The sequence below is a fragment of the Apus apus genome, chromosome 4 (genome assembly GCF_020740795.1).
Source record: "Apus apus isolate bApuApu2 chromosome 4, bApuApu2.pri.cur, whole genome shotgun sequence".
Lineage (NCBI taxonomy): Eukaryota > Metazoa > Chordata > Aves > Apodiformes > Apodidae > Apus > Apus apus.
The window spans coordinates 114023738-114051377 of NC_067285.1; the positions used below are offsets into that span (position 1 = coordinate 114023738).

The 27640-nt window shown below is 49.3% G+C and overlaps 1 protein-coding gene across 2 annotated transcripts in view; it reads left to right on the forward strand.

Moving 5' to 3' along the window:
• SFXN5 (sideroflexin 5) overlaps window positions 1–27640 on the forward strand; it is a 177057-nt gene that overhangs the window by 86432 nt on the left and 62985 nt on the right. The window contains exon 13 of one of the 2 annotated variants that reach the window (XM_051617366.1): window positions 21202–22219. The exons of the other annotated variant lie outside the window; for it this stretch is intronic. Within the exon in view, the coding sequence (XP_051473326.1) occupies window positions 21202–21279 (78 nt within the window). The 3' untranslated portion in view covers window positions 21280–22219. Of the gene's footprint in view, window positions 1–21201; window positions 22220–27640 lie in introns of those variants that run through there. 2 annotated transcript variants of the gene reach the window in all.

Consider the following 27640-nt stretch of genomic DNA (forward strand, 5'->3'; position numbering starts at 1 on the left):
CTTTAAGCAAATGAATGTATCTCAATCTTGGAATCTCTGGCTAAAAGACATGTTTTCTGAAGCTTTAATGATTCATATGGCTCTTCCTTAAACTTTTTCTAATTAGTCAACATCCTTTTTGGAGCACTTCCATGAGGACGAGACACAGTATTCCAGTAAGAAGTTGCACAAGTACCAGTTGCAGGAGCAATGTGATTTGCCTGCTTCCACTTGAATTCCACAGAGCACGTTAGTCATTTTGGCAGGAGCTCAAACTTTAACTCCCTGCCCATCATTTTTTTTGCTTTTTTTTTGCTGTGATCCCAAGTTCTGCTCAGAGGTTTTGGTTGTGAAGGACTGAGGAGCATTGCCAGGTCTCACACCCATTCAAGGTACGTGCCCAGAGTGTGCCCAGAGTTCCTGCTGGGAAGAGACCTGGACACAGAGCATCCCTTCTACTCCTATTGCCAGGGAGAGGAGCTTCACCCAGCAGCAAGGTGACCTTTCCTGGCAGGTCTCCTTTCAAGATAATCAGGGAAGCAAGACTACAGGAGGTACCACCAACCTCATTTACCACAAAGGTGACTTTGCCACTGTACCCCCAACATGGTGCCCCATGCCATGGGTACATCCACTCCTTGTGCCCAGAGGCAATTTTCTGTTTGACCACAGCCTGACACACGTTGCCTTTTCCACAGATCTCCATGTGATCCAGGGGTCTCTGTATCAGTGACCTGGGCTCTTCCCTACTTGCTGCTCCCCCAGACTTTGTGTCATCTCAGAGCCTTAAGGGTCAGTCACTGTGGATTTTCTCCCTCCTCACTGATGATGCACACTGTTAATAGCTTTGGCCAAACCAAACAGTTATGTCAGCATCAACTGGAAACTCACCCTACAATTCTGTTTTGAAATACAGCATTTTGTAAGTTTCTGATATATTCTGTAGGAATCACGTTCTGAAAGGGCCTACAAAGGTCAGTGGGAACTAAAGCTTTGGTACCAAAATCTGAGGCATTCAGAGGTTTTGGGGCCTGCAGGAAAGCTGGGGAGGGACTTTTGACAAGGGCTTGTAGTGAGAGGACAAGGGGCAGTGGATTAAAACTGGAAGAGGGGAGATTTAGGTGAGACATTAGGACAAAATTCTTTGCTGTGAGGGAGGTGAGACCCTGGCCCAGGTTGCCCAGAGAAGCTGTGGCTGCCCCATCCCTGGCAGTGTTGAAGGGCAGGTTGGAGCAACCTGGTCTGGTGGGAGGTGCCCCTGGAACTAGATGATCTCGAAGGTCCCATCCAACCCAAACCATTCCATGATTCTGTGATACAAAAATATTCCATGTTTCTGTATCTCGAAGCTTTCAAGGTCTTTCTGCCTTTTGTATTTTAGCTTTATGGGTGACAGATAATTTACAATTTATAGTATCTGATATTCCAGCATGAAGCATTGTGTGGATGTTAACAGCTGAACGGATTCTAGCCCACAGGGAAAATGAAGGTCTGGCTTCCTAGGAAGGGTGTTCAGATTGCAGGCATCGGGCAGTACTGAAGCATCCAGCATCACTTGAAAATGACCTTCTGAAAGCAGATGAAATGTTATCTGGAGTGTAAACATGATTCAGTGCTGATTAGTAGATCAAACAGAATGACGTGCTCCCTGCCCACGCCTCATGGCAGGGAGAGGAACCATTACAGCTGGTGGGATAGCTCATCACCTGCTGGGATCTTGGCTCTGTTCCACTGCTGGACCTCACAGCTGTTGCCACCAAGGAGTTAAGTTCTTCAGAGCAGCCTGGTCTGATCAGTCTTCCAGTTAGGTTTGCCCTTATTATAAATGTGTGTGAGTGTGTGGGGAAAGGACATTCCTCCTGTTCTGCAGAGCCTCCTTGGTGGTGGCTGTGGGGATGCTCAAGTGAGCAGAGCAAGTGATTTAGTTGAAACAATCTCTCCAGAGCTGTTTCATCACAGGCTGGGGTAGGAAGGCTGAGTTTCCTGAAACCTGAAAGGAGCTTGTAACCAGGTGGGGGTTGGTCTTTTCTCCCAAGTAACAAGCAATAGGACAAGAGGAGGGGGTCTCAAGTTGTGCCAGGGGAGGTTTAGATTGAGTATTAGGAACAAATTCTTCACTGAAAGGGATAATTAAGCACTGGCCCAGGCTGCCCAGGGAGGTGGTTGAGTCTCCATCCCTGGAGGTGTTTAAGAGACATGTAGATGTGGAGCTTGGGGACACGGTTTAAACACTGGACTTGGTAGAGCTGGGTTAATGGTTGGTAGAGTTGGGTTATGGTTGGACTCAATGACCTTACAGGTCTTTTCCAACATGTGAATTCTTGGGTGCTCATCCCAGGTCCAGGAACTCACCACGTAACTAAGTTAATAGATGTGGAGTGTTTGAACGTTGACCCCTCTCTGTGCCTGTGCCTGTGTAAATGTGTGTGTGTGTGTATTTGCTTTTTCTCACAAGCACAGTGGGGGAAGCAGCTACCAACACAACTGAGATGATGCTGCTGTAATGAGCCCAACCCAGGGAGTAAATTATTAACAACAAGATGTAATAGACGAGTTCTGTTCCAAAAATATGATTGTGGTCAGAGCAGCAACCCTTTCAGGGACTGTGTATGAGCCAAATTCTGCCCTTAATCACACTTTCACAGTTCTTTTTCTTTAGTCAGAGAGCAAATGTGTTTTTAAGCACTGGTTTTATTATGGGAGCTTGACTGGCCACCTTTGATCCACTCTTCTGAAGGGGCTCAAACTTACAATTAATTTTCAAGCAGAATTGAAGCCTTGCAATAGATTTAATACATGTGCTAAATAAGTGCAGGCACCTTATCACATCAGCTGTAGCTGCCTCAGAGTTACACCTGCTGTAAAATAACAGAAGGTAAATCAGAATTCAGCTCTGGTTGCATCCAGGAACACCAATATCAGGTGAAAGAAACAGCTGGAGTTGAACAGCCTTCATGTGCTGGGAAGGATAATGCACCCGTATCTCTTGGGTCAATAGTCTAGCTAAGACCTTGTACCTTCCTTCATTTAAAGCCCCATCCCTGGCAGTGTTGAAGGGCAGGTTGGATGGGGCTTGGAGCAACCTGGGCTGGTGGGAGGTGTCCCTGCCCATGCAGGGGGTTGGAACTGGATGATCTTTTAAGATCCTTCCAACCCAAACCATCCTGTGATTCTATGATTCATTTAGTACAGGTGGAAGCCACTTGGATGTCTGCAGTGGGGCTCCAGCATCACAACTTGTTTCTAGCCATGTTGGTTTGGAAGTTCACCTGTTACAAACAAAACCCCCCAGAGTCAGCCACAAAGAGACAGGTCCTTGCCACTGAGCACGCTCCAAATGTTCATCCCCATGTAGTGTTAACTCCAGTGCCTAAATGCATCAATATGCATTAAGTAATTCCTTCTGTTAAGTTTGGGAGAAACATCTAGTTAATGCATTTAGCCCACAACCTCCAACTGCCTCCCATGCCCCCCGGGGGAATCTCTTTTCTTGCCACCGATCCTCCAGCATCCCCACTGACAACTCCTACTCAGCTATGCACTGCCAATGGAAACAGCTGTGACAGTTCCAAACTGAAAATGGGACTTGTGCAAATGAAATTCAGTGTAGCAGCAAAAGAAATAACCATGGGGTTGCTCCACTGATTTTTTTTTCCACCCTTCCGTCCCTGCTCATCCGGATCAACCCTCTTTTTTTTTGGTTTGGTTGGTTGGGTTTTTATTGTTGGTTTCAGCATCCCAAGAGGGTGCTGCTGGTGAACTCCCAAGGTGGTGCAGACCCACTGAAATTTGTTGCTTTGTCCATTGGTCAGTGGGCTGGATTGTGCTGGTAAAGGTGGAGAAACCCAGATGAGAAACGGAGCTGAAGCAAGAGCTGATGGCAGAGAGGCTTGTCCATGGGCTGCAATCATAGAATCGTAGGATGGTGAAGGTTGGAAGGGACCTTCAAGATCATCAGGATCCAACCTCCCTGCCATGAGCAGGGACACCTCCCACCAGACCAGGCTGCACAAGCCCCATCCAACCTGCCCTTGAACACCTCCAGGGAGGAGACATCAACAACCTCCCTGGGCAACCTGTTCCATCACCTTCCTACCCTTGATAATGCACCTGCCCTCCTGATGGGTTAAGCTTAAAGGGCCTGGGGTGGTGGTTAGGGCAGAACAAGCCATCTTCTGGGACTAGGCTGATTTCAGCCAAAAGCCTTTTCTTAAAAATAATCTTCCTTTTGGATCTCCAGGACAAGGGGAACAAACAGCCTAAAATCCAAGGCTGAGCTATTGTTTTCCAATCTGTTTTAGCCTTCATCTTGTTGGCAGGCTGCTTTAGAAAAGCAAAAGGTTAATGAGCCAATGTGCAGTGGGATTATTGCAGTAAAGATGACAGTGAACCAGTAATTACTAATTAGATGCAGTTTAACAGGAGGAACAAGTGAAATCTCCTCTTCACCAACTGTCAATAATTAGCAGATTTGGTGAGGTTGAAATGTGTCCACAGTTAAAAGGCTGATTTTTTAATGAAATGGCACTTGACAAAAGAGCTGTATGGAGGTCACAGCCATAGCCCTCGAGACGCTTCCCCATACCATACTTAGGAGGGAAATCAGATGCAAGACAGCAGGGGGTCCCCATGAAACCATTTCTCCCTTGGGATTACATTGCACGGGGGGAGGGGGAGCAGGAGGGATTCTCTGCAGTAATTTTGTCCAACTTGGATGAGAAGCAAAGGAAAGGATCTGCCAGCTGCCGTGGGGAAAAATGTTGGAGAAGTGAGAAGTTCTGTGGTATTTCTTTGCTTCTGGGTCTGAGGAGTGGTTTCCTGGGAGGCTGGTAACCTGGGTGTGCTGGCCAAAGTCTGTCCTTGGGATGGAGGTTGGTCTTGGAAGGGTGTCCTCTTAGAAAAGATGTGGCACAAGGTCCCTGAGGACCAGTAGGAGGCTAGAAGCTCAGTGGTGGTTGTCTCCCAAAGACTGCAGAAGATTCAGGCTGTGGCCTGAAGGTTTGGTTTCATACTGACACACAGGTGGTGCTCCATCCTTGACTTCTGAAGCATTGAAAGGTTCATCAGAGGTTCTTCTATGTGCTGATCCTGTTCCTCTTCTGGCTGAGTGACTGTTGACATAGGCAAGAGTATCTTTATTTTCCACATTAACTTAAAATGGAGAGGTGGGAGCTTCTTTAACCCCTATTTATTTGAACAGGACCCCCCGGAATTTATATGATATTGAGCTGTTGAACAGTGATATGGTTCAGGTAGGGCTGCAGAGAAAACCAATGGTATTTGGAAATGTGTTGAGCCATGTTCTGGCCTTCAGATGAAGGGTGGTGCTTGGCAAGGCTCGTGTCTGGTCTTCTTTGCTAAGGATGAACTCATTCCTGTCAGAGGTGGGAGGACAAATGAGTGACCCCTTCCAGAGCTCAGTCCTGCAGCTGGAAGGGGGAAGTGATGGGACAGGAGGTGACATCTGGGGAACAGCAGAGTGGTACTACCATGACTACACACCCAGGCTGGACCTGGTTGCTCAAAACTCAAAAGCCAGTCGCTGGCCCATCTTTTAGAAGAAATGATAGCTAAAGGAAATACTAAATTACATCTGTACTCCTAAATCCAGCAGGGTCCAAGCACAAGCTGGGTCACTGGCCCATGGTGTCCAGCCTGGTTAGTTGTCTGCACCTCTCTGGATCAGTTTTGGCTTCTGGAGGGTATTGCTCCCAGGGATGGATCCCAGTGAATAAAGCTTCCCTCTCTGGGGGAAGAGCTTGGCAGTATGGATGCAGGCTGTGCCCTGCTGCTTGTCCCTGAACCTGGATCTTGGCTCATGTTTCATGCAGCAGTTGCCCTGCCTGTCCCATGGCCAGTGGTCAGCAGCTGTGGTGTGATCATTTTAGTCTGGAACCTCTCTAGGTGAAGTTGATTTATGATTTATAGGGTTATCTGAGCTTGACATCAGAGGACCATGGCTTTACCCTTGCATTACAGGAGAGTCATGTCTTGCTGCACCACAACAGGACCAAGCCTCAGCTGAGCAGTGGAAAGGCAAAGATCTCTGTAGCCTTTGCTTTAAGTGTCTGAGGTGTTGCCCAGAAAGCCAAGGGTGCATCTGTCCTCCCATACTCCTGATGGAGCCTGCCCTTGATCTCAGCCTGGGCAGGGACCTAAAGTCTGGAGGCTCAGGTGTTTGTCACCAGCTCTTTTTGTCACATATCCTTCCCTTCTCCAAATCAAATCACAACCTTGGCTGTGAATCTTCATGAAGTCACCAGAGCAGCTCAAAGCTCCATGGGACCAGTCTCCAATACTCAGCCATGATTTCAGCCTTGGTCTCAGCCTCTCATGCAGGGAGATGGGATCTGGTCATGCAGCACAGCAGGATCCTCTCCTGTACACCTCAAGAAGGTCACTGTGCAGTACCTGCAATGGGCTGACCAGGAAATTCTGGCTTGAAGCTTCACTCTAAGGGATGAACATTGAACTTGAACCTCACTCTGGGCTAAAAAGACAGGTTTTGGCAAGGTTTTGGTCTCTGAGACAGGAGCACTTTTACCATTTACTTCCCTTCCTTCTTTCTCTGAGAACATCAAGCAGGAGAGGAGATGATGTGTTCCCAGCTCAGGGTTTCCTTCACCTGCTCCAGCTGTGGGGGCAGGGTTTGCAGGACCTGGCATGTGTTTCCCAAGGAGCCAAACTGCAACCACCCCTTCCCCCTTGGCCCTACCCTTTGGCTTTCCCTTGACACCTCCATGGCTCTCCTCCCTCGCCGCCCGTGGCAGCCTGGCCTCTGCAGAACACCTTTCCTGTCAAAGCAACCAGGAAAAAACCCAATAAATACCAGAGTAGCTTGTTTCCTGTGCTGCAGATTCCCTCAGGAATTTTTAGTTTCCTTCTAATTGCTTCATGAGGGAAAGCTACTGCCCAGGAACTGCCAGCGTGGAGGAGCCTCTGCATTGCTGGAAGTATTTAGGTGGTCTGAGATGATTTGGTTGGGTTGGTGGTGGTGCTTGAGCTTGCAGAGAGATGTGCCAGGAGCTGGAATGATCTCTCCAGAGGATGGCAAGGAGCTGTTATCATTAACTATCCTTGAAGGCACACTGGAGGGAAGGGATGCCAACCTTGACAGGCTGGAGAGATGGCCCTGTGCCAACCTCATGAAGTTCAACAAGGCCAAATGCAAGGTCCACACTTTGAATATTGTGTTCAGTTCTGGGCCCCTCGCTACAAGGACATTGAGGTGCTGGAGCATGTCCAGACAAGAGTCACCAAGCTGGTGAAGGGTCTAGAGAACAAGTCATACGAGGAGCAGCTGAGGGAACTGGGGTTATTTAGTCTGAAGAAGAGGAGGCTGAGGGGAGACCTCATCACCCTCTACAGCTACCTGACAGGAGGTTGTAGGGAGGTGGGAGTTGGGCTCTTCTCCCAAGTGAATAACAACAGGACCAGAGGAAATGGCCTGAAGTTGCAGCAGGGGAGATTTAGACTGGATATTAGGAAGAGTTTCTTTACTGGAAGAGTGGTCAGGCACTGGAACAGCTGCCCAGGGAGGTGGTGGAGTCACTGTCCTTAGAGGGATTCAGGAAACCTGTAGATTTGGTACTTCAGGACATGCTCTAGTGGTCAGGCTTGTGTGTTTTGGTTGGGGTTTTTTTTGCTTGGGTTTTTTTTTTTTTTTTTGTGCTGATGGTTACACTCGGTGATCTCAGAGGTCCTTTCCAACCACGAGGATTCTGGGATTCAGGGTCATCAGCTCCACCATCACTCTTCACGAGCCCGTAGGAGACGCTGGGCTGGTTGGATTTACAACCGCTCAGCCTGTTTGCTCCTCACCGTGTAATGATTAGGGCTCAGTGACATCCCTTGCCTGGGGAAGGTCAAGAGTCAGCAGTGCTCTGATTGATTTGGAGCCTGTGTCTTTGTTCTCACGTCCCCTGCCCAAGTCTTTGATTTGTGGCCCAGCTGGTTTTGGAAGTCTGCTCCTGAGCGTGGCCCTTTGTTTCACAACCAGCGTTCGCAGGAGCTGAAGGTGCTGAACACTTTCCAGGATCTGGCCCTAGAACCAGAACCTGGACCAGCAGACCTTGTTCTGGCTGGCAAACAACAGCTTGAACCCAACTGCTATTTGTGGTCATCTGAGGTGGCTGTGGGAGCAGGGACCCCTTTGTCCTGCCCAGGGGCTTCGGCAGCGGTGTCGGACGGGATCTGGTTTCATGTTTATATCCCTGTCTCTGGGATGCAGGTTCAAGTATGTAAACTATCTCTCCTGCAAGCACAGGCTCCTGCAGGTGTGTGGGTGCTGGTGGGCATAAAAAAAACATTCCTGACACCATCTCTTTTGAGGAGTCTTCACCTCCTGATGGCTGTAAGCCATTAGGAGTCAAAAGAAAGAGCCGACATCCGACAACTCCGGATAAACAGCTGAACATTAACCCTTAAAGTGGCTCGAAAAACACACTTAAAAGGCACTTTGTGGAAAGAAGCCATTTTTTTCCAGGCCTGTTAATTGCTGTCTTTCTTCAGGACACCTTTCAGCAGCACCTCCTGTAAACAGAGCAGCTCCTCCCGCGGCACTTCCCCCAGGAATTCCTGCCCTGCTCTCAGGGAGCCTAAGGAGATGGGCAGGAGTCCAGTCCCCTCCTGCCCTGAGCAGTCCTCCAGCTCCTTGGTTTTGCTGGTTTCTCCTTGGCCTGAAAGCCAAGCAAGACCTTTCCTCTCTTCCTGCCTCCTACCCTGAAAACTTGGTCCCCTACTTGGTCACCATCCCCCTCCTTAGTTGGTGCACCCAGCTCCATCCCCAGCTCTTCCCTGGCTGCTCCCTGGCTTCCCCCCTCTCTCTGCACAGGGCTGGAGATGTCCTTTTCTGCCTACTCAGAGGTTGTTTTAGCTCACCTGAAGCAACCATACCTCAGACAACTCCAAGTGAGACATCAGAAGCACAGAAATGCAGCCCGTTGTCCAGGCTTGCCTGCCTGCTGCAGAGAATGCCTAATTAATCACATTTCACAGGTCTCTATGTAACGTGCAGGGTTTGATGTTCTCACCAAAGAGCAACTGGAGGGATTCTTACCAGAATGGACCTACTTGCTCATTTTCATCCAAGAGGGGACTTGCCACACTCATCACGTCCACATTAAAAGTAGGATTCTTTTCTTCCCAAAGAGGAGAGATGACTCTTTCCTCTTTTTGTGAGTGCCATTCCTTCCAGCCAGGAGGTGGTGAAGGCTCCATTCCTGGAGACTTTTCAGGTCAGGCTTGATGGGGCTCTGAGCGACCTGATCTAGTTGGAGATGTCCCTGCTTATTGTAGGGGCGTTGGACTAAGTGACCTTTAGAGGTCCCTGCCAACCCAAGACATTCTATGATTCTATAAGGAGCAATGACCCCTAAACTCTGCAGTTTTGGGGGTTCTCAAGGTCATAACTTCCATCCATCAGTTGGCTTGAATGTTTCCCAACAGAGTCTACATCATGTGAAATGAGGCTTCTTCTCTGAGACCAGGCAGAAGTTTCTTTTGCCCTACACACCATAGATGAAACGTCTTGCACAAAGAGGACTGAATGTCCTCTCCTGAAGAGGGGTCCTTCCCTCATGAGGCCGGGTGACCTGAGGTCAGAACACATGTGCTTCTGCTGTGGTACCAGCCTGTGACATCCACCTATCTGGAGCTCCTATAGAAATTAATTTAGTGTGGCCAGCTGAGAGTTCATCTCATGAAATCTTATCTCCTACACATGAGCTGACCTTTTTATCCAGAGCTGAGGAGAGGTGGCATCTTAGCTCCTGCAAAAGGCCTTTTGTGTGGTTCTTCACTTTGTGGAAGACACCTCATACCATGGTCTTACTTGTGTTCCTTGTGTCTTGCCCCTTGGTCCCTCAGGAACCGTGGCAGAACAAGGTGCCATGGTTGCCCAGGACATGGGCTGGTACCTCCTGGAAAGTAGTGACTGGGTGACAGGAAGGGAAGCCCTTCACCTTCCTGGAGTTCTAGAGAGACCTGGAAGTGTCTTTTTTTTTTTTCCCTCTGGAAGACAGACAGACAGACAGACAGACAGACAGGCAGACCTTGCTCTTGTCATTTGAAACCTCATGGTTTCAAAGCCTTTTATTTGTTTTGTGGAGGATTTGTTTGCTTGTTTGGGGTTTTTTGGGGCCTGGGTTGGGGGTTTGTTTTTTGGTTCTGTTTTATGTTTTTGTTTGGGTTGTTTGTTTAATACTTGAGGTTTCTGGTGCTGTGGGCAACCCTCTTCTTTCCCAGAAGGTTCAGCCCCATAATTTTGCAGTGACTTGGAGACAGTGTCATGCAGGGGGGTTGAGCTTCCAATCTGCTTATAAAGCTGGAAGACTTGAGAGAGTCTGAGAGCCCAGTGCTAACCAAGCCCTGCTTCTGGCTTTCGTTCATCTCACCATGTCTGTTCATCATCCATGTCATCTTGAGACACCAGAAGGGTTTCCATGGGGAACTGGAAGGTTCTGGCTGCCCCATCCCTGGCAGTGTTGAAGGGCGGGTTGGATGGGGCTCGGAGCAACCTGGTTTAGTGGGAGGTGTCCCTGCCCATGCAGGGGGTTGGAACTGTGTGGTCTTGAAGGTCCCTTCCATTGGAGCTAGATGATCTTTAAGGTCCTTTCCAATGCAAACCAGTCTAGGATTCTAATACCTTACTGGTGGACCAGTTCAGCACAGTGAACAAAACAAGGGCTAGAGAACAGGAGGCTGTTGACCAACAGGACAGGCTGGGACACTCCAAGCAGTGAAGCTTCCTTGCAGCCTTAGGTGCTTGGTGTCACAGGTTGTCATCCCACCTGCTGACACTTCTCATCAGTCACTCCTAGAGCACTGGAAAGAAACTGGGTGAGGAGACCTCATTGCTATGGGGCTAGTTGTGCTCTTCTCCAGCCTGGTTGAGCAGTAGCTTGAAATGCCACATTTTCCTTCTTCCCAGCTGATTAACATGGTGGGGTTTGATATGCACATTTTTTTTCTCTAGAGAAGCTGTGATATGCTCGTTTGCTACTCCTGAAGCTGAATTAAGAAGAGCCCTTGATGTGGTAGATACTCCATCCCTGGAAACCTTCAAGGTCAGGTTGGATGGGGCTCTGAGCAACCTGATCTAGTTGAAGGGGTTGGACTAAGTGAGCTTTAAAGGTCCCTCCCAACCCAAACTGTATTATGATTCTGTGAAGCTGCTGTCCCGTAACTGACCCACAAGTTTGTGACTTATGGGCACAAACTGGAGCACAGGAGGTTTAACCTAAATGTAAGAAAATCCCTCTTTACTCTGAGGGTAACAGAGCCCTGGAACAGGCTGCCCAGGGAGGCTGTGGAGCCTCCATCCCTGGAGACATTCCAAACCTGCCTGGATGTGTTCCTGTGGGATCTGCTCTAGGGGATCCTGCTCTAGCAGGGGAGTTGGACTGGATGATCTCCAGAGGTCCCTTCCAACCCTCACCACTTTGTGATTCTGTGATTCCATGACCTCTAAATCCTGCAAACTCTTCTGCTCAGCTTCAGGGCAGTCACTTGTTCCCACTGAAGATGAGGGCAGGACCATCCAAACCTTGGAGCTGTCTCAGAAGCAGTTGCACATCTCTCTCCAAACATCTGTTGAGCATGAGGAGTATTTCTGCTCCTCTCAAATCAGAAACCTGATGGTGCCCAAAGGTGCTGCTGACACTTTGCAGTCTGAGCTTTGCTGAAGGCGGTGACGTTCTCCAGGGTCGCTGCAGAGGTGTCAGCAGATGTGATAGAGTGTGACACTGTGACACTAACACTGTCACTGACACACTTTGTATCTAACAGATGTCATAGCAGGGCAAGGGTGGTACCACATGTAGACCCTTTCCAGCCTGGTCTGAACAGAAACCCTGTCCTACAGGCAGCTGGAGGTGGATGCTGATGGTCAATGCATCCACGGTGAAAACCAGGAAAAGCTGCTGAAACGGAGCCAAATATTCTCACTTTCCTCCTTTTTATTGTTTCAGTGAGGGGAAAAAAATGGAGATCAAATTAATGTCAAGCAATGGTCCCTTTTAAGGCCAAATGTAGGTCTATATATATATGTATATCTAGGAGGCCTCATTGTGTCCTTCCAGTGCCTGAAGGGGCTCCAGGAAAGCTGGGGAGGGGCTTGGGACAAGGGCAGGGAGGGATGGGATGAGGGGGAATGGATTAAAACTGGAAGAGGGGAGATTCAGATTAGACATTGGGAGGAAATTCTTTAGTGTGAGGGTGGTGAGACCCTGGCCCAGGTTGTCCAGAGAAGCTGTGGCTGCCCCATCCCTGGCAGTGTTGAAGGGCAGGTTGGATGGGGCTTGGAGCAGCCTGGGCTGGTGGGAGGTGTCCCTGCCCATGCAGGGGGGCTGGAACTGGGTGATCTTGAAGGTCCTTTCCAACCCAAACCAGTCTGGGATTCCATGTCCACCAGAGGTCTGACAGCAGAGCTGAGCTACACCTTTGGTGCTGAGCACAGCTGCTGTCAGATGTGATGTGTTTCTCTCTTGCACTTCAGTGTGAGCCTGGTTCACTGTCCTCAGAGAAATTATATCCCTAAAGACATACTTTTTGGCAACAGGGCTTGGAATTTGGAGCCATTTATGTGAAATCCCCCTGAAACGACTGCACTGGAGGGACTGAACAGGTCACTTGTGGCAGCAGTTCCAGATTTGCAGTCCCACAGGAAATGGAGCAAATTCCGTGGAGTACCTGTTGGTTCCTTGCTTTAAAGCTTGGCTGAACTGGGTGTGAATCCACTTAGATGAAAGGGGAGTGTAAATAAAATGCTCTCCTGGGCTCGTTCATCCATATCCTGCTGCTGGCTTTGTTCTGCTTCCAAGCAAAAGAGGAACCTCTTCCTCCATGAGTGTGGTTGCTCTCCTGACATGGTGCATCATAATCCCAGACTGGTTTGGGTTGGAAGGGACCTTAAAGACCATCCAATCCCAATCCCCTGCATGGGCAGGGACACCTCCCACCAGCCCAGGCTGCTCCAAGCCCCATCCAACCTGCTCTTCAACACTGCCAGGGATGGGGCATTTTGGCTTTTGAGAAAAAACATTTTAACCAGGTACAATGTTTTTTAGCTTAAGAGAACTGAATGTTTCTGGGGAGTCTAAAGACTTGAGAGGAAGAAAAAAAAAATGCAGAGGACTGTACCAATCAATTCCCAAGTTCCATTTTTATTAATAGTGTGAAGGAAAACCTAAGATAATTAGGATTTATCTCAAAATCATTTTCCCTCAGCTTTGTGGTCTGGCCAGCAAATTGAGTATCAGTTAATTATGAAGTTAACTGTTGCCATTAGTCATGAGACCATCTCTCCACCAGTGTGTCCCCTTTGGGGGGATGTAGGTTTTTTAACTATGTAGAAAAACTGAGAAGTGGTCAAAAAAAAACCAAACTTTAACATCAGTATTTCAAACAATAATCTGCCTTTGGAGAGAAGGAGCTTGAGTTTTGTCTATAGATTTTAATGAGGGTGATTTAACAACCTTTGAATACTTTCATGGGAAGGGACTTTCTGGCAGGAGAGGCTCCTTGGTGCAGCAAATAGATCAAGACAAAGCTGGAAGTCTGAATTTAGGAGAAATGAAACCATGGGGATGATGATGCTCTTTCCAGCAGGATACTGAGAGGTCTGGGAGCTCCACTGTTGCTTGGGCTCCCTCACCAGAGGCTGGTAGCTTTTCAAAAATATCTGTGATTGAATCAATTTTTGGGGGGTGAAATGAGCCATTTCCCAAACTCTCCCACCTGTCAGGTCACCTTCAGTTGGTCATTGGTTTGTAGCATTTCCAGGAGACACTTCTTAGCAAACACCAGTTTCCTCATCTCGTTCCTTAGCAAGTGGTTCTCTGGAGAGAACTTCAATTTCTGGTGTCTGGGAAAAGCTTTGGAAGGAGTTTATCTGAACAGAGGAGGGGGAAAAAAATCCTGCTGTCTTGAAATGATTCAGGATACATTTTTCACTTTTGGAAAGCCTTGTAAACTTTGTCACCAGATTTGTGATTTTGGCCCCATCAGCATTCTTTCAAATATTGTCAATTAGAAGGAGGAAAGAAGATCTGAAGTAGCTAAAAGAAGAACATTTGGGTAGCCTTACTGTGGAACCAGACCCAGTCAAGTAGTTTTTGGACCCCAAGTAGTATGTTAAAACAAGTGTAATGAGGTTCTGTATCTCAGCAGAGTTGCATTAGGTGACCATGGTTGAAGGAGAAAGGAAGCCTTGGTAGACCTGCAAAGAGGTGCTTTCATACCATGGTTGCACTTGTGACCATGATTCAGTTCATCTGTCAAAAGAAAAACATCATCTTTTCTCACTAGGCTGGAGCAGCTCTGCTCTGGAGACAGGCTGAGGGTGCTGGGGTTGTTCAGCCTGGAGAAGGGAAGGCTCCAGGGAGACATTCCAACCTTTAAATACTTTAAGGGGGCTTATAAGAAGGTGGGGACAAAATTTTAGGAGGGCCTGTAGAGATGGAACAGGGGGTGATGGTTTTAAATTAAAAGAGAATTAGAATTAGAATAGACATTAGGAAGAAATATTTTGAGCTGAGGGTGGTGAGATCCTGGCCCAGGTTGCCCAGAGAGATGGTAGATGCCCCATCCCTGGAAGTGTTCAAGGCCAGGTTGGATGGGATTCTGAGCAACGGGATCTAGTTGAAGATGTCCCTGCTTATGTCAGGGGGGTTGGCCTAGATGACCTTGAAGGTCCCTTCCAACCCAAACCATTGTATGATTCTGTGATTCTGTGACAGAACAGGGTCTGTTAGTGGAGCTGGACATGCCCCACCTCTCCATCTAGCTGTGCCCAGAGCCTACCACCACCATGGAAGCAGCAGCTGCTGGTGCTTCATGGTGCTGTTTATTAACCATAATCCTTGTCACACCTCATGGAGCTTCCTGAGGGCTCGGTTAGGCTGGCACTGCCCTCAGCCATTGCCCTGGTGTCTGATGTCCTGGGAGGAGACAGCAAAGGGCTGCTGGAAGGGCTGGGGGAGCCCTCCTGGGCTCCAAACCAGTCCACCAAAGAGCCACCTCACTGGCACTGCCAAGGCAGCAGCAGAAGACCAGCCTGATCTTCCCTTCCCCCACCCCCTGGTGCAGCATCCCTCAGTCCACATGACCCTCCCCCCAAAAAAAATTGGCTGCTTTCTTCCTTCTCCTCCCTCCTCCCTCCTTTTTTTTTTTTCCCTTTCCCTTCCCTTTTGGCTGCGTGCTGAGCTGTATGCCAAATCCATCTGCTCCTGTCTCCCCTAGCTGCCTTCCAGAGCGTTCCAGGATCCCTGGCAGCTCGCCTGGACCCATCTCTCTCTCCCTTGCACTCCCAGGAGCACATTCCTTTCTACACCTTTCCCGGAGCCGGGATGGAAACGAGTAGCAACCCCAAACAAAAAGCATCTGCTTGCTGCCTTCTTCCGCCCCACCCAGCCGCCCGGGGAGCCTGCCCCTCTCCTCGGGCAGGGACCACCAGCCCCCAGGCAGCCCCCCTGCCCCTCTGGCCACCACGGGCTGGTGGAAGTTTGGGCGCCGGGAGCCTCTCCTCGCACCCTCTCCCTTCTCCCATCCCCGCCGCCACCAGCTGTGACCACCGCACCATTTGTTCCTCCAGCCCACGCCAGCACGCGGAGCCAGTTCTGCCTCACCCCAATTAGCCTTGTCTGTGCTGATGGGAGGAGAAGAAGCTCCCACCGCCCGGCAGGGACTGGGTGTTGGTTTTTTTTTTTGGGGGGGGGAAATAAGAGTTGGGGGTGCTGGGCATCCTGGAGGGCCAGTCCCTTTGTTCCCAGGCAGGGATAGATTTCACCAGGTCAGGAGCGCTGCTAAAAAGCCACCCGTGCTACCACCCCCCCCTGCACCACCTGGGGGTTGCTGGGTTATAAGCACCTGCTTGGAGCAGGTCAGGGGACACAGGGTTTTTGGGGTGTTTTCTTGCCTTTTCTCTTCATGCACTTGGGGATCTGCTAAGGGGGAAGAGGAGCGTCCTTGAGCCACCCCCCCATCCCCCCGGGGAGGTTTAGGTTAGATATTAGGAAGCATTTCTTGACTGAAAGGGTTGTCAAGCATTGGAATGGGTTGCCCAGGAGCAGTGGTGGAGTCGCCATCTCTGGAGGCATTTAAACAGCATGTGGAGCTGGTTTAGTGGTGAGTTTGCAGTGTTAGGTCTAAGGTTGGACTGGATGATCTTGGAGGTCTCTTCCAGCCAAATACATTCTGTGGTTTTGTGAGCCATGCCAGGTCATAGAACCCCAGACTGGTTTAGGTTGGAAGGCACCTTCAAGATCATCCAGTTCCACCCCCCCTGCATGGGCAGGGACACCTCCCACCAGACCAGGCTGCTCCAAGCCGCATCCAACCTGCCCTTCAACACTGCCAGGGATGGGGCAGCCACAGCTTCCCTGGGCAACCTGGGCCAGGGTCTCACCACCCTCACAGTGAAGAACTCAGTGTTATAGCTGTGGCTGGTGCCAGGCACATTTCTGGAGGAGTTTGGAGATGCACCTTGGCCATGTCCTCAGTGAGGGTTGGGATCCCTACATCTATAGCAAAGCTTCCTGTAGCCTCACAGGGAAAGGAAGCAATTCCTGCTCCTCCTCATGCCTTGTGATGGGGTCTCCCATGCTGGTGTGACAGGATACAACCTCTCCTATGGAGACAGGCTGAGTTGGGGTGTTCAGCCTGGAGAAGAGAAGGCTCCAGGGAGACCTTAGAGCACCTTCCAGTGCCTGAAGGGGCTCCAGGAAAGTTGGGGAGGGGCTTGGGACAAGGGCAAGGAGTGAGGACAAGGGGAACGGTTTTAAACTGAAAGAGGGGAGACTGAGATGAGATCTGAGGAAGAAATTCTTTGCTGTGAGGGTGATGAGACCCTGGCCCAGGTTGCCCAGGGAAGCTGTGGCTGCCCCATCCCTGGCAGTGTTGAAGGGCAGGTTGGATGGGGCTTGGAGCAGCCTGGTCTGGTGGGAGGTGCCCCTGCCCATGCAGGGGGTTGGAACGGGGTGATCTTGAAGGTCCTTTCCAACCCAAACCAGTCTGGGATTCTGACCACACCGAGTGGTCAGTGCTGCACTGATCCTCATCAGCCTGGAAATCTGGGTTGTTTGTTTTTTTTTTTCCAAACCAGCCTCTTGTGTCACTCTTGGTTTGGTCCTTTCACACCATGGTTCCCTCAGTGCTGTTGTCAGCTTGTGTCCCTCCTGGGCTTCTCTTTTCTTGGATTCATTGGTGAAGGCCCTTTTCTGGTAGGCACATCAATGCTATCAACCCAGAGCCAGGAAGGGGATCTATTCTTGGCCCCATAACAGGTACATCTGCCCCATTGGGAGGAAGAGGATGGACACAATTCAAACCCAGTCCCCTGCTGGTCACTCAACTTGGAAGGACAAAGTTTCCCTGTGTGGGGTGGGGCAGGTCCTATCAGTGTAGTCCCAACAGGGTTGAGCCTGTTCCTCAGAGCACCCTTCATGGAAGGCATTCCCTGTTAGAGGGATTCCCAGCATGGCCATGGCCAAGAAGGACACTCCTGGGGGCTTTCTTTGAAGCTGAGACACAAGGAAATTGACAAGAAGTTCTTTGCTCTCCAGATCCTTTTCACGATGCTGTGTCCACTTGGCTGAGCACGTCCAGGATGGTGGACAGCTAGACTAGCAGTCTACACCAAAATAGGTGAATTTACACTTTCCAACAAAAGACAGGTTGTCTTAGTGTTGTCTTACTCTCTGTAGCCCACCACCCATATGCTTTTCTCTGTTCTTCTGTGTTTGGTTTCCCCGTGAGAGGAGCAAGTTACTCCTGATGTCCTTCTGAACAGCTTTGCTGATGCTGCTGTGGAGTAGGTTCCTCCTGTCCCTGCCTCCTTGGGGTGGATACACCCCTTGGAGATCCTGTAGCTGAAGTTCTAGAGCACTTTCTGGTTTATTAAAGTTAATTTAACAGTTGCTTTATTAAAGTTAACCAGAAGAGGATCTGCAGAGGTTGCTCCAGTTCAACCAGTCTCCCCTCAGCAAATCTTTCACATCTTCCCAGGCTTCAGAAAGGGGCTTAGGTGAGCTCAGTAATACACAGCTCCAAACCAGTGCCTGTGAGTGACTGTATCTTCTTTCAAGATCTTCCAAGACCCTGACCTTGAAGACCCTGACCCTGTGTCCATCTCACATCAGGTATTATTCCCCTGCCCTCTGCTCAGACACCATAATCTTGTCTTTGAACCATCACACCTCAATCCTGTCTCTCCTAAAGCCATCCCCTCTGACAGCCTTGTGTACAGCCTTGCCATGAATGAAGAGCTCAGCCATGGAGGCGAAGGAAACCGTTTCCTTCCTGGACCCATGGGAAGGAAGCCAAAAGGTCCTACAAGCAGTTATCTCATCTGTCTCCTTCCATGAAGACAAGCTCAGTTCTGCAAAAACTGTTCTTGATGGGTTCCATCTGATTTGTGCTGAGAACTTCCCACCACAGAGACACCACACCTTCCCCAAGCATTTGGTTCCAATACTTTCCTCCTTCCCACTAGGATACTCTTCCTGCTGTTCAGCTTGGATCTTACTTGATGCTTTTTGAGTGGTGTCCCAAGAGAGTGTGAACAAAACATGTCCTTGCTTCTGTGCTGTAGCCTCTTGCCTACACAAATACCACTGGGCCTCCCTTGAGCTTCTCTCTTCTAGACTCATCCCACCCTCAATGTTACCTCAATAGGTCTTGCTCGCAAGATGATTAACCTGGAGTCCGCCAAGGCAGATGTGGCTTTCCTTGGAGCTCCCACCACTCCAGCCCCCTGTTGGAGACGTTGGTGGCTGTCCACCAGCTTTCTGTGGAAATGTTCCCAGTAGTAGGATGGGTTTGGCTCTATCCAAGCCATCCCACATGCCCTATCAATGCCAGGATGTATGCTCAGGCATGGACCAGCCAATTCCAGATAATTTTGGGGCACTCCTCACCTTGGTATTTCCATAAAGTGGGTGAAACCACCCAGCTGGGATCATAGAATCATAGAATCACGGGGGTTGGAAGGGACCTCTGAAGGTCATCAAGTCCAACCCCCCCTGCCAGAGCAGGAACACCCAGGGCAGATCACACAGGAAAGTGTCCAGGTCTTGAAAGTCCCCAGAGAAGGAGACTCCACAACTTCTCTGGGCAGCCTGTCCCAGGGCTCTGTCACCCTCACAGGAAAGAAGTTTCTCCTCATGTTGAGGTGGAACTTCCTGTGTTGTCACGGTGCCATTTCCCCTCAGCCTATCACAGGGCACCACTGAAAAGAGATTGGCCCATTCTTGACTCCCACCCTTCAGACATTTATAAACATCAGTAAGATCCCCTCTCAGTCTTCTCCTCTCAAGACTAAACAGCCCCAGGTCTCTCAGCCTTTCTTTGTATGACGGATGTTCCAGTCCCTTAATCATCCTCGTAGCCTCTGTTGGACTCTTTCCAGTAAATCCCAGTCCCTCTTGATCTGGAGAGCCCAGAACTGGACACAATCCTCCAGATGTGGTCTTATGAGGGCAGAGTAGAGTGGGAGAAGAACTTCCCTTGACCTGCTGGCCTCACTGTTCTTAATACATCCCGGGATTCTCTTGGCCACCAGGGCACGTTGCCGCCCCATGGGTAACTCCTTGTCCCCCAGGGCCATGAGGTCCTTCCCCATGGGGCTGCTTTCTGGCAGGTCAACCTGATGCCTCGGAGCTTTTCCTTCTGACGGGGAAGGAGAAAAAAAGAAGAGGACAATAGGCAGAAAAGCTGCGTCAGGGCCAGGCAGCTGGGAGTTAATCCCCCCTCGGGATGGATCCCGGCGGCGCCTGAACGTGAGAGTCTCCTCTCCTGCACCTTCGCTGGGTCCTCTCCCCAACAATGCTTCACGTGGTGCTTCAGCACAGAAAGCAATGGTGAAGTTGCTAATAATGGCACTAAAAGAAAATATGCTACATCTGTTATGGATAGCAGTACAAAATTAGCTGATCACACCTCTGACACCCAAGATGTCTTCACTTAAAATACTCGTTGGCTTACTTTACATAATTTGCTGATTATATTTAAGAGAAATACAATTTTGCAATTACTGTTCTTTCTGGTGTGCTATCTATGCATCATTTTCTTTTTATGTTTATATATTTCTCCTTCATTAGTGCAGTCTGAAGGGTGATTAGATCCCTTCAAACATTTTACAGAGGTTAAACGTTGATTAAGATTTAATTATTACTGTAAATAGCTTGGAATGACATATGGTGCAAAAACCTGACATATGTGCATTTGAATAAATGAAGTGCTATTTCCCATGATGCTTCAGTAGCTGTTTAACAGCTTTGCTGAAGGGTTATGTTGCACCTCATGTTAAGATTGCTTTGATGTTATATTTTGTTGGGTTTTTGCAGCTGAAAGCTAAGAACAGTTTTTCCAGTTTTTAAAAACATTGAATATTTTAAATACCTAAATTGTTTTGCACAAATTTTTGCTAATTTGTCTAACTAGGTTAAAACATTTTCAAAAGCATTTCGATTTTTAACGTGGGTTCCTAGCATTGTGTGTCAGCAACAGCATCAGTTCAATGTATAGGGTTTCTGGAAGTCTGGTCTTGCAAGGTGTCCTGTCCTGGTTGGGAGCAGGGTCTTTGCTGGCTGCTGGAACTGGGAACACCACGGATCCTTCCCAGGGATTCAAAGGTTTGGAGCTTTGTGCAAAGCTTTGTGCAAAGGCAGCAAAAGGAAAAAAAAGAAAATTAGGGGAGGGATGGAGGTTTTATGGAGGTAGAAGGAGGTGTGGGTGGGTTTTAAGCTGTGATCTGTCCCCAGTGGAGGATGTAGAGCCCTGGTCCAGGAGCCAAAGGAGGGTTTGATGTCCCCTCATGTCACCAGGAAGCCTGTGGCTTTCTTGGATCCCCACGGGTGCAAGCCACAGCTTTGGGGATTGGATTCCTTCTAACACCACGTGAGGGGACCTCGGCTGTGGGAGAAGGAAGGGTTGTCTCCTGGGAAGTGATGGGTGGGATCCGTGTGTTCCTCAGAGATGCCGGTGTGATTCCTTCTACGTTGCAAAGCAGAGCGCGTGCGTCGCCTCAGCTCAGTCGCTCCAGACAGGGCTGTTCTGAGACTTGGGCAGAGTACATCGCACTAAAATAACACGAGAAAGGCATGAGGGACATTGCATTCCTTTCATATCGGGCTTCCCCACATTAATTTATTGCTCCACCGAGCTCCTGCTGCAGCACAAGCTCACGACATGACTTCTGATCTTGCCTCCTCTTTGATTTCACAGATCGAGACATCTCGGCTGGAGCCAGAAATCGCAATGGCCACCACCAGTAAGACTGTAGTCTACAACAAAGGATTGTAAGGGGAAGTGGATCATCTCAGCCCGGAAGATCTGGGGAGGGAGAGGGGGGAAACTTGAGACCCCGACTGGGAAAAAGGAAACAACAACAACAAGAGAAAACAACTAGTAGAGCTCAGCGATAGTAACGTGCTGCTGCTCCCGGCGCCCGGGGAGTAGATTAACACTTGCAGAGAACTGACACCTCACACCAGTCAAACAGATTAATATTAAAAGTTTTAAATTAGCAACAGGAGCAGCAACAACAACTAAAAAAAAAAAACCACAAACAACCGCAACAATAATAATAATAATTACATTCAGACACTTTAGAGAAGTAGCTAAAGAATAATCTCAGAACTTCATAGCACTGCATGGAGGGACGTTGAACGGCATGTTTACGTGGTTATACCCGACTGCTGAATGGAGCCTTCACCCAGCAGGTCTTGTTTTCCATGTCAATTAAATCTCCACACTGAGACTGCACTAAAATACTTGTCTAGAGGTCAGCTGGGAAGCTCTTGATAGGGTGTTTGCTCAGTGTCCTGTTTTGATGCCACGCTGGTCCTACCCCAGAAGCAGCCTGCCATGGATCGACGTGCAGCGCGGCACAGCACAGGTCATAGCCCTCCATCCCACCCTCCTTCTTCTGCAGGTGGCCCTGGTGCCATCCTGCCCTTCATTGCAATTGCAAGACTTCATGTCACCTACTGCCAGGTATATCAGCAGATGCCAGGACTTTTTCCTGAGGTTCAAGAGACTGGAAAGCCAACATGTCCACACATTGACTAGGAAGGGATCTTACAGCATAAATGTGATTGATCTGCCCCTTCCCTGCACACAGACAAGAAGGGTGGGATTTGTCCCAGCTAACATAGACCCTCTAAAAGTAAGGTTATCAATCTAAGATAATTGGCTAAACCAGGCTTTGCTAAACTGGTTGTCTGAGGACATACTGTATTTTGACTTTGATCAGCCCTGAAGTGGTCAGGCAGTTGGGCTAGATGATGGTTGTAGGTCCCTTTCAACCAGAGCTCCTCTTTATCTTCTTTCCTCTTTCCTCTTTTTTTTTCTTCTCTTTTTTTCTCTTTTTCTTCTTCTCTTCTCTTCTCTCTTCTCTTCTCTTCTCTTCTCTTCTCTTCTCTTCTCTTCTCTTCTCTTCTCTTCTCTTCTCTTCTCTTCTCTTCTCTTCTCTTCTCTTCTCTCCTCTTCTCTTCTCTTCTCTTTTCTCTCCTCTCCTCTCCTCTCCTCTCCTCTCCTCTCCTCTCCTCTCCTCTCCTCTCCTCTCCTCTCCTCTCCTCTCCTCTCCTCTCCTCTCCTCTCCTCTCCTCTCTCCTCTCCCTCTCCTTCTCCCTCTCCCTCTCCCTCTCCCTCTCCCTCTCCCTCTCCCTCTTCTTCTTCTCTTTTTTCTTTTCCTTTCTCTGCTCCCTTCCTGTCTTTTCCTCTCCTTTACCCAACACTTTCAGCCATCAAAGCCAACACTGCCCAAGCCTCCTGCTGGTGCACAGGAGGACCCAAGCAGAAACCAGCTTCAGCTGGCAGCTCTTCCAAGCTGATGGCTGCAGAAGACTGCAACCTCAGAGAGGTGACCTGTCCCCTGGAGATGTCTGGCTGCCTGGCTGTCCCTTCAACTGCCCCAATGCCTATTTGGGTGAATGGTTTCCCCTTCCCCGGTGGGTTTTGTGGCTGCCTGAATCATTCTGCTGCAAAGCTTCTTCAGCCCAGGCTCTGTTTCTCTTTGGAAAGGTGGGGCAAGGCAGGAGACAGTGAGTTGGTTTTGTCTTGTGGTCACTGACCACAGATTTCAGAGGCTTTGAGCTCCAGCCACCTGCCTGGCCCACAGATGGGGCGAGGGATTTGCAGTGGAGGAAGAGAGTCAGGACTTTGCTGCTGGGTATCTTTAGGAGAGATCCAAGGAAAAATATGGACTGAGCAAATTCTGCCTTGGGAAAGAGCCAATTCCCAGTTTTCTCTGTCATGAGAAGCACGTATGGCTGAGTACCCATCACATGCAGAGCTTAGTTAGCCAAAGGTGCTCCATCCAGTGATGCTCAGTCAGGGCTGCTTTGGTTTGGAGAAGAATGAACCTCATGACTGAGTCACTGTGGCTCACGAGGGCCCGATCCTGCTGGCCCAGCTTGGGGGATGGCAGAGGAGCTGCTCTGCAAGCTTAGGGCTGGGCTCCAAAGGAGCTGCATCATCCAACAAGTGACAATCAAAGGGTCTAAATGAGTCTGGGTTGATCGTCTTCCTAAACAAACCCATCAAAGTCGTTCCTCTCGATGTGCCTGTGACAACTGGCTCAGTCAGCTCAGAGTTTGTGCTGAGAAAGAAACATGTTCTGGGGTCCTGAGTCAGGTGGTGGCTGGGATCCATCTCCAAGAGCCAATCACAGCCTCTGGCAGGTTGGTGGCAACGGTTGCGCTCAGATTTTGTTCAAATGCAGCGCAAGATGTTGTGTCTCCCCGCCAAAACCCTGGGGAGCTGCTCCTGACTTGGAGCTGGGAAGGGAGAGCTGCCACCTCAGGGTGTTCAGTTCCCTTTGCTAACCTCTTCTGAAAGCATCTGCGGGGCTTCTGTTGCAAGGTAGCACTTGCATCAGTGGTACCCATCAGGGTGGAGACCCGACAACTTGACCCTGCACCTCCCAAAGCCATCTGTGTCCCTGTCTTCTGGGCAGCCAGGATAGTGCAGACCCGTCTCTGCTGCCTGTCCCCTCTGCTGATCCCTGGCTCGCTGGCAAGTAGAACAAGGTACATGTATGAGGAGCACATTTTGGTGGCCCCCTGGCCCCAAACTCTTGGGGAAGATGAGACCACAGTGTCCCCACACGGAGACCCTGAAGCAAGCTATGTGGCTCAGTTTTTGAGCCACCACCATCCCAGAAGAAGTGGTGTTGAGTTGCTTTTTAAAAATCTTTTCTTTAAAAGCAGCAGAATGGCCCAGAGGCACCAACCTGACCCTTCTGGGGTCTTAAAAGACCGTTTCACTCACAGGCAGCTCAAGGTTGGGCTCCCTCCTGCAGAGGTCACTGCCATTCATGGTGGGACCATGGGCGAGCACCAAAATCCCACCCTCAGCTCTTCCTGCAGAGTTAGAAACGAGCCATGGAGCTGGGAAGGCAGCAGCACATTAGTGGTGTTTATTAGGACAGCACGTTGTGCCAGAGAAGACGACACGCAGCAGCTAATGATAACATTAAGCACAGACACTTAATAGCTAATTAATCTCCTCGACTTTCCTAATGTACAAAAAAGGAGCCTTTGGTTTGCGAGGACGACCCAACCATTTGCATCTCCTGTAATTGGGGAAGTGAAAGAAACGGGGAGCTCCAAACCCACCACACACATCAAGTTGTTCACCCCAGCAGATAAAAGTAACGAGACGATCATCTCCTGTAGCATTTAATTAGAAATGTCGCAGTTAATTGATTTCTTGGCTATGTTAATTAAGAAATAATGAGGACCAGGTTGCAGCAAAAGGTGCCAGAGAGAAGTTTGGAGTCCCTCCTGGAAGATGTTTCTGTCTGCTGCTCCCCAAGCTGGCCAGGGGACAACCAGGGGACAATCCCAGGCTTGTGTCACCTGAACCCACCCTGAAGTTTGGCCACAGCTCAGCTCCTGCCATTTTTGCTTGTTGCTCATTTTCCTGCTCTGTGTCCCTGTGTGTGACACTGGCCCAGGGAAGCTGTGGCTGCCCCATCCCTGACAGTGTTGAAGGGCAGTTTGGATGGGGCTTGGAGCAGCCTGGGCTGGTGGGAGGTGTCCCTGCCCATGCAGGGGGGTTGGAACTAGATGATCTATAAGGTCCCTTCCCACCCAAACCATTCCATGCAGCCAATGCTGGACACTGCCACCCTTGGTAGATCTTAGGGTTGTACCAATGCCATGTAGCCAAGAGATGTGTGTGTGTGGAGGGGGTTGTCCCCATGCTTCAGGGAGCTCCTCATGAAAGGCTGTGATGGAGATCTGGAGCCTGAGGTGCCCCTCACCCCCCCGGGGGGAGCGCTCAGCAAGACCCAGGCAGCCTTTGAGCAAACCTCCTTTGGGTACCAAAAGCCAACTGAGAAGCTGCCCGGGGCTCTGAGCACGTTCCTGGAGTTGGATCTGCAGATGGGGGAGGCTTGAAGTGGTCCCGGTGGTGGCAGATGCCCCCAGCCCTGCATATCTCCCTGGGTTGCTTTAGGAAACCTCCACTTTTGGCTTATCCTCTCCTCCCCCCCTCTTATTTTTTTAAGGCTCATTTTGCCCCCCACACCCCCAGCTGCCCGTCCTCGCACCCTCACCCTGTGGCACCTCATTGAAGGCACCTTCAGCCACACTAAGGGTGGGTCCCTTGGGACACAGCAAGGTCGGGGGTGACCCACCAGCACCCACATGTCTTCCAGCCATTCCCACTTCCCCTGAACCCCCTCCCCAGACCCCCCTGGTGGGTTTTAACCTTCTTGGAACTGTCACCGACCGCCACACATTGTGTAACGCTCGGGTCTGTCCGGAATAAAAGAGCGGAAGGACTTTGGGATGTGATGGAACCTCCCGTGTCTCCAAGGACCAGCTTGAGGGTGAGGGGGGGGGTGAGAAGGTCTGGAGAAGTTTCCACTGGGCTGGTTGGCTGGAAGGGGGGGGGGGGGGGGAGAAAGCTGCTGGGGGTTGAGGCTTTTCCCCTGCAGCCCGGGGGGGATGTGGGAAGCGGCATTCCCAACAGGAGGAATTATTCAATGTGTGTGCGTATATATAATATATTGAAGATATGTAGAATATATTTTAAAAAGATAAACAAATAAAAGATATTAAAATATATTATATATAATTATATACTTATATTAAAATATAGGTATATATCATATCTCATACATACTATATATCCTCTATGCTATTCTGTGCTATCTGCTATTCTAGATGCTATTCTATAGCATATTTATATACTAAATATTGTATATTACATATTATGTATTTTAAATTGCACATGATATATAAATTAGATATGTCTATAATAAGACATATAATACATAGAATCTCTTATCTATAATAAAATATATAATATGTGAATATACATTGTAAAATACATATGTATATATAATATGCATTATAGAATACAATCTATACACACATACACACAAATACATAAAGAGTCAAGTATATATTTTGTGATTATATAGTGTGTATATGTGGTATAAAAATTATAATTATATATAAAATATATGCTGTACAATGTATACACATTATATACACAAAATACATACACGCAAGGTGTATGTTGTGTATCTACCATTAAAATATATAAAATAATGTCCATCAAATCTACCTTACCCACTATATATACACACGATCCACATGTCTGTGTACATATGCTGTGCATGTTGGTGTCTAATATGGGTATATATGGTTTATCTTGCATATAGTCGTTCTGTTTGTGGCTGCATTTGACAGATACAAATGCATATTTAATTATTATAAGTGTCTTTTCCCCCCATCTCCAGCGAGAGGTGGGAAGGACACCTGGACCTTCATCCCCCCACAAGACCCCTCTCCTGCCCAAGTCCCTTGTCCCGGGGGGAGAGTCCCTCTCCAGCCCCGGGTATCCTGGGGGGGCCTGTTCCTATTCCCAGGGGAGCAGGAGGGCAGCCCCTGGGAGCCTCTCCCGACATTCAATCCCGGCGCAGGTGTGAAGCTGCCACCCACCCGCAGCTGTCACATACCTCTCATACCTCTGGCCACCCCCGAGGTGGGAGGGGGGGGACGGACCTGGTCCTCACGGCCACCCTCAGCCCCCAACACCCACCGTGATGGGGCCACCGAGCTCCCTGGCTCCCGTGGGACCCTCCCCACCAACACCCGGGTGTGAGTGTGTGTGTGTGTGTGTGTGTGTGTCCTGTGTCCCCACACGCCAGTGTCCCCGCGGCCTCTCGACCAGCCCTGGGAGAGGTGGGGGGGGGGACACGGTCCCTTTGTCCCCTCCATCGAGGCAACCAGACAGGTTTCCAGCACATCTTTGCTCTTTTATTACCACGCAGTAACACGCACTACAGCTGCTGACTAGCTACGACGGGGGAACGCACGCACACGGGCACCGAAATCAGAGAATAAATTAAAATTAAACGGTGTCAATTAAAAAAAAAAACAAAAACCAAAACAAAAAAAACCACGAACAACAATAACAAAAAAAAAAGAACACAACAAAGAAAACAACAGAAAAGGAGGAAAAAAGGTAAAAAAAAAAAAAAAAGGAAAAAAGAAGAAGGGAAGAAGGGGGTTGGGTACATTGAGCTTCTAGGTAGGATGTTTTTATTGGATCTCGTGGCTGCCGGCCGGCTTCCAGCACGGAGGAGGATGCGCGGTCACGTCCCGGGGCAGCGGGCACCCTGGCAGCCTCCTCTTCCTCCTGG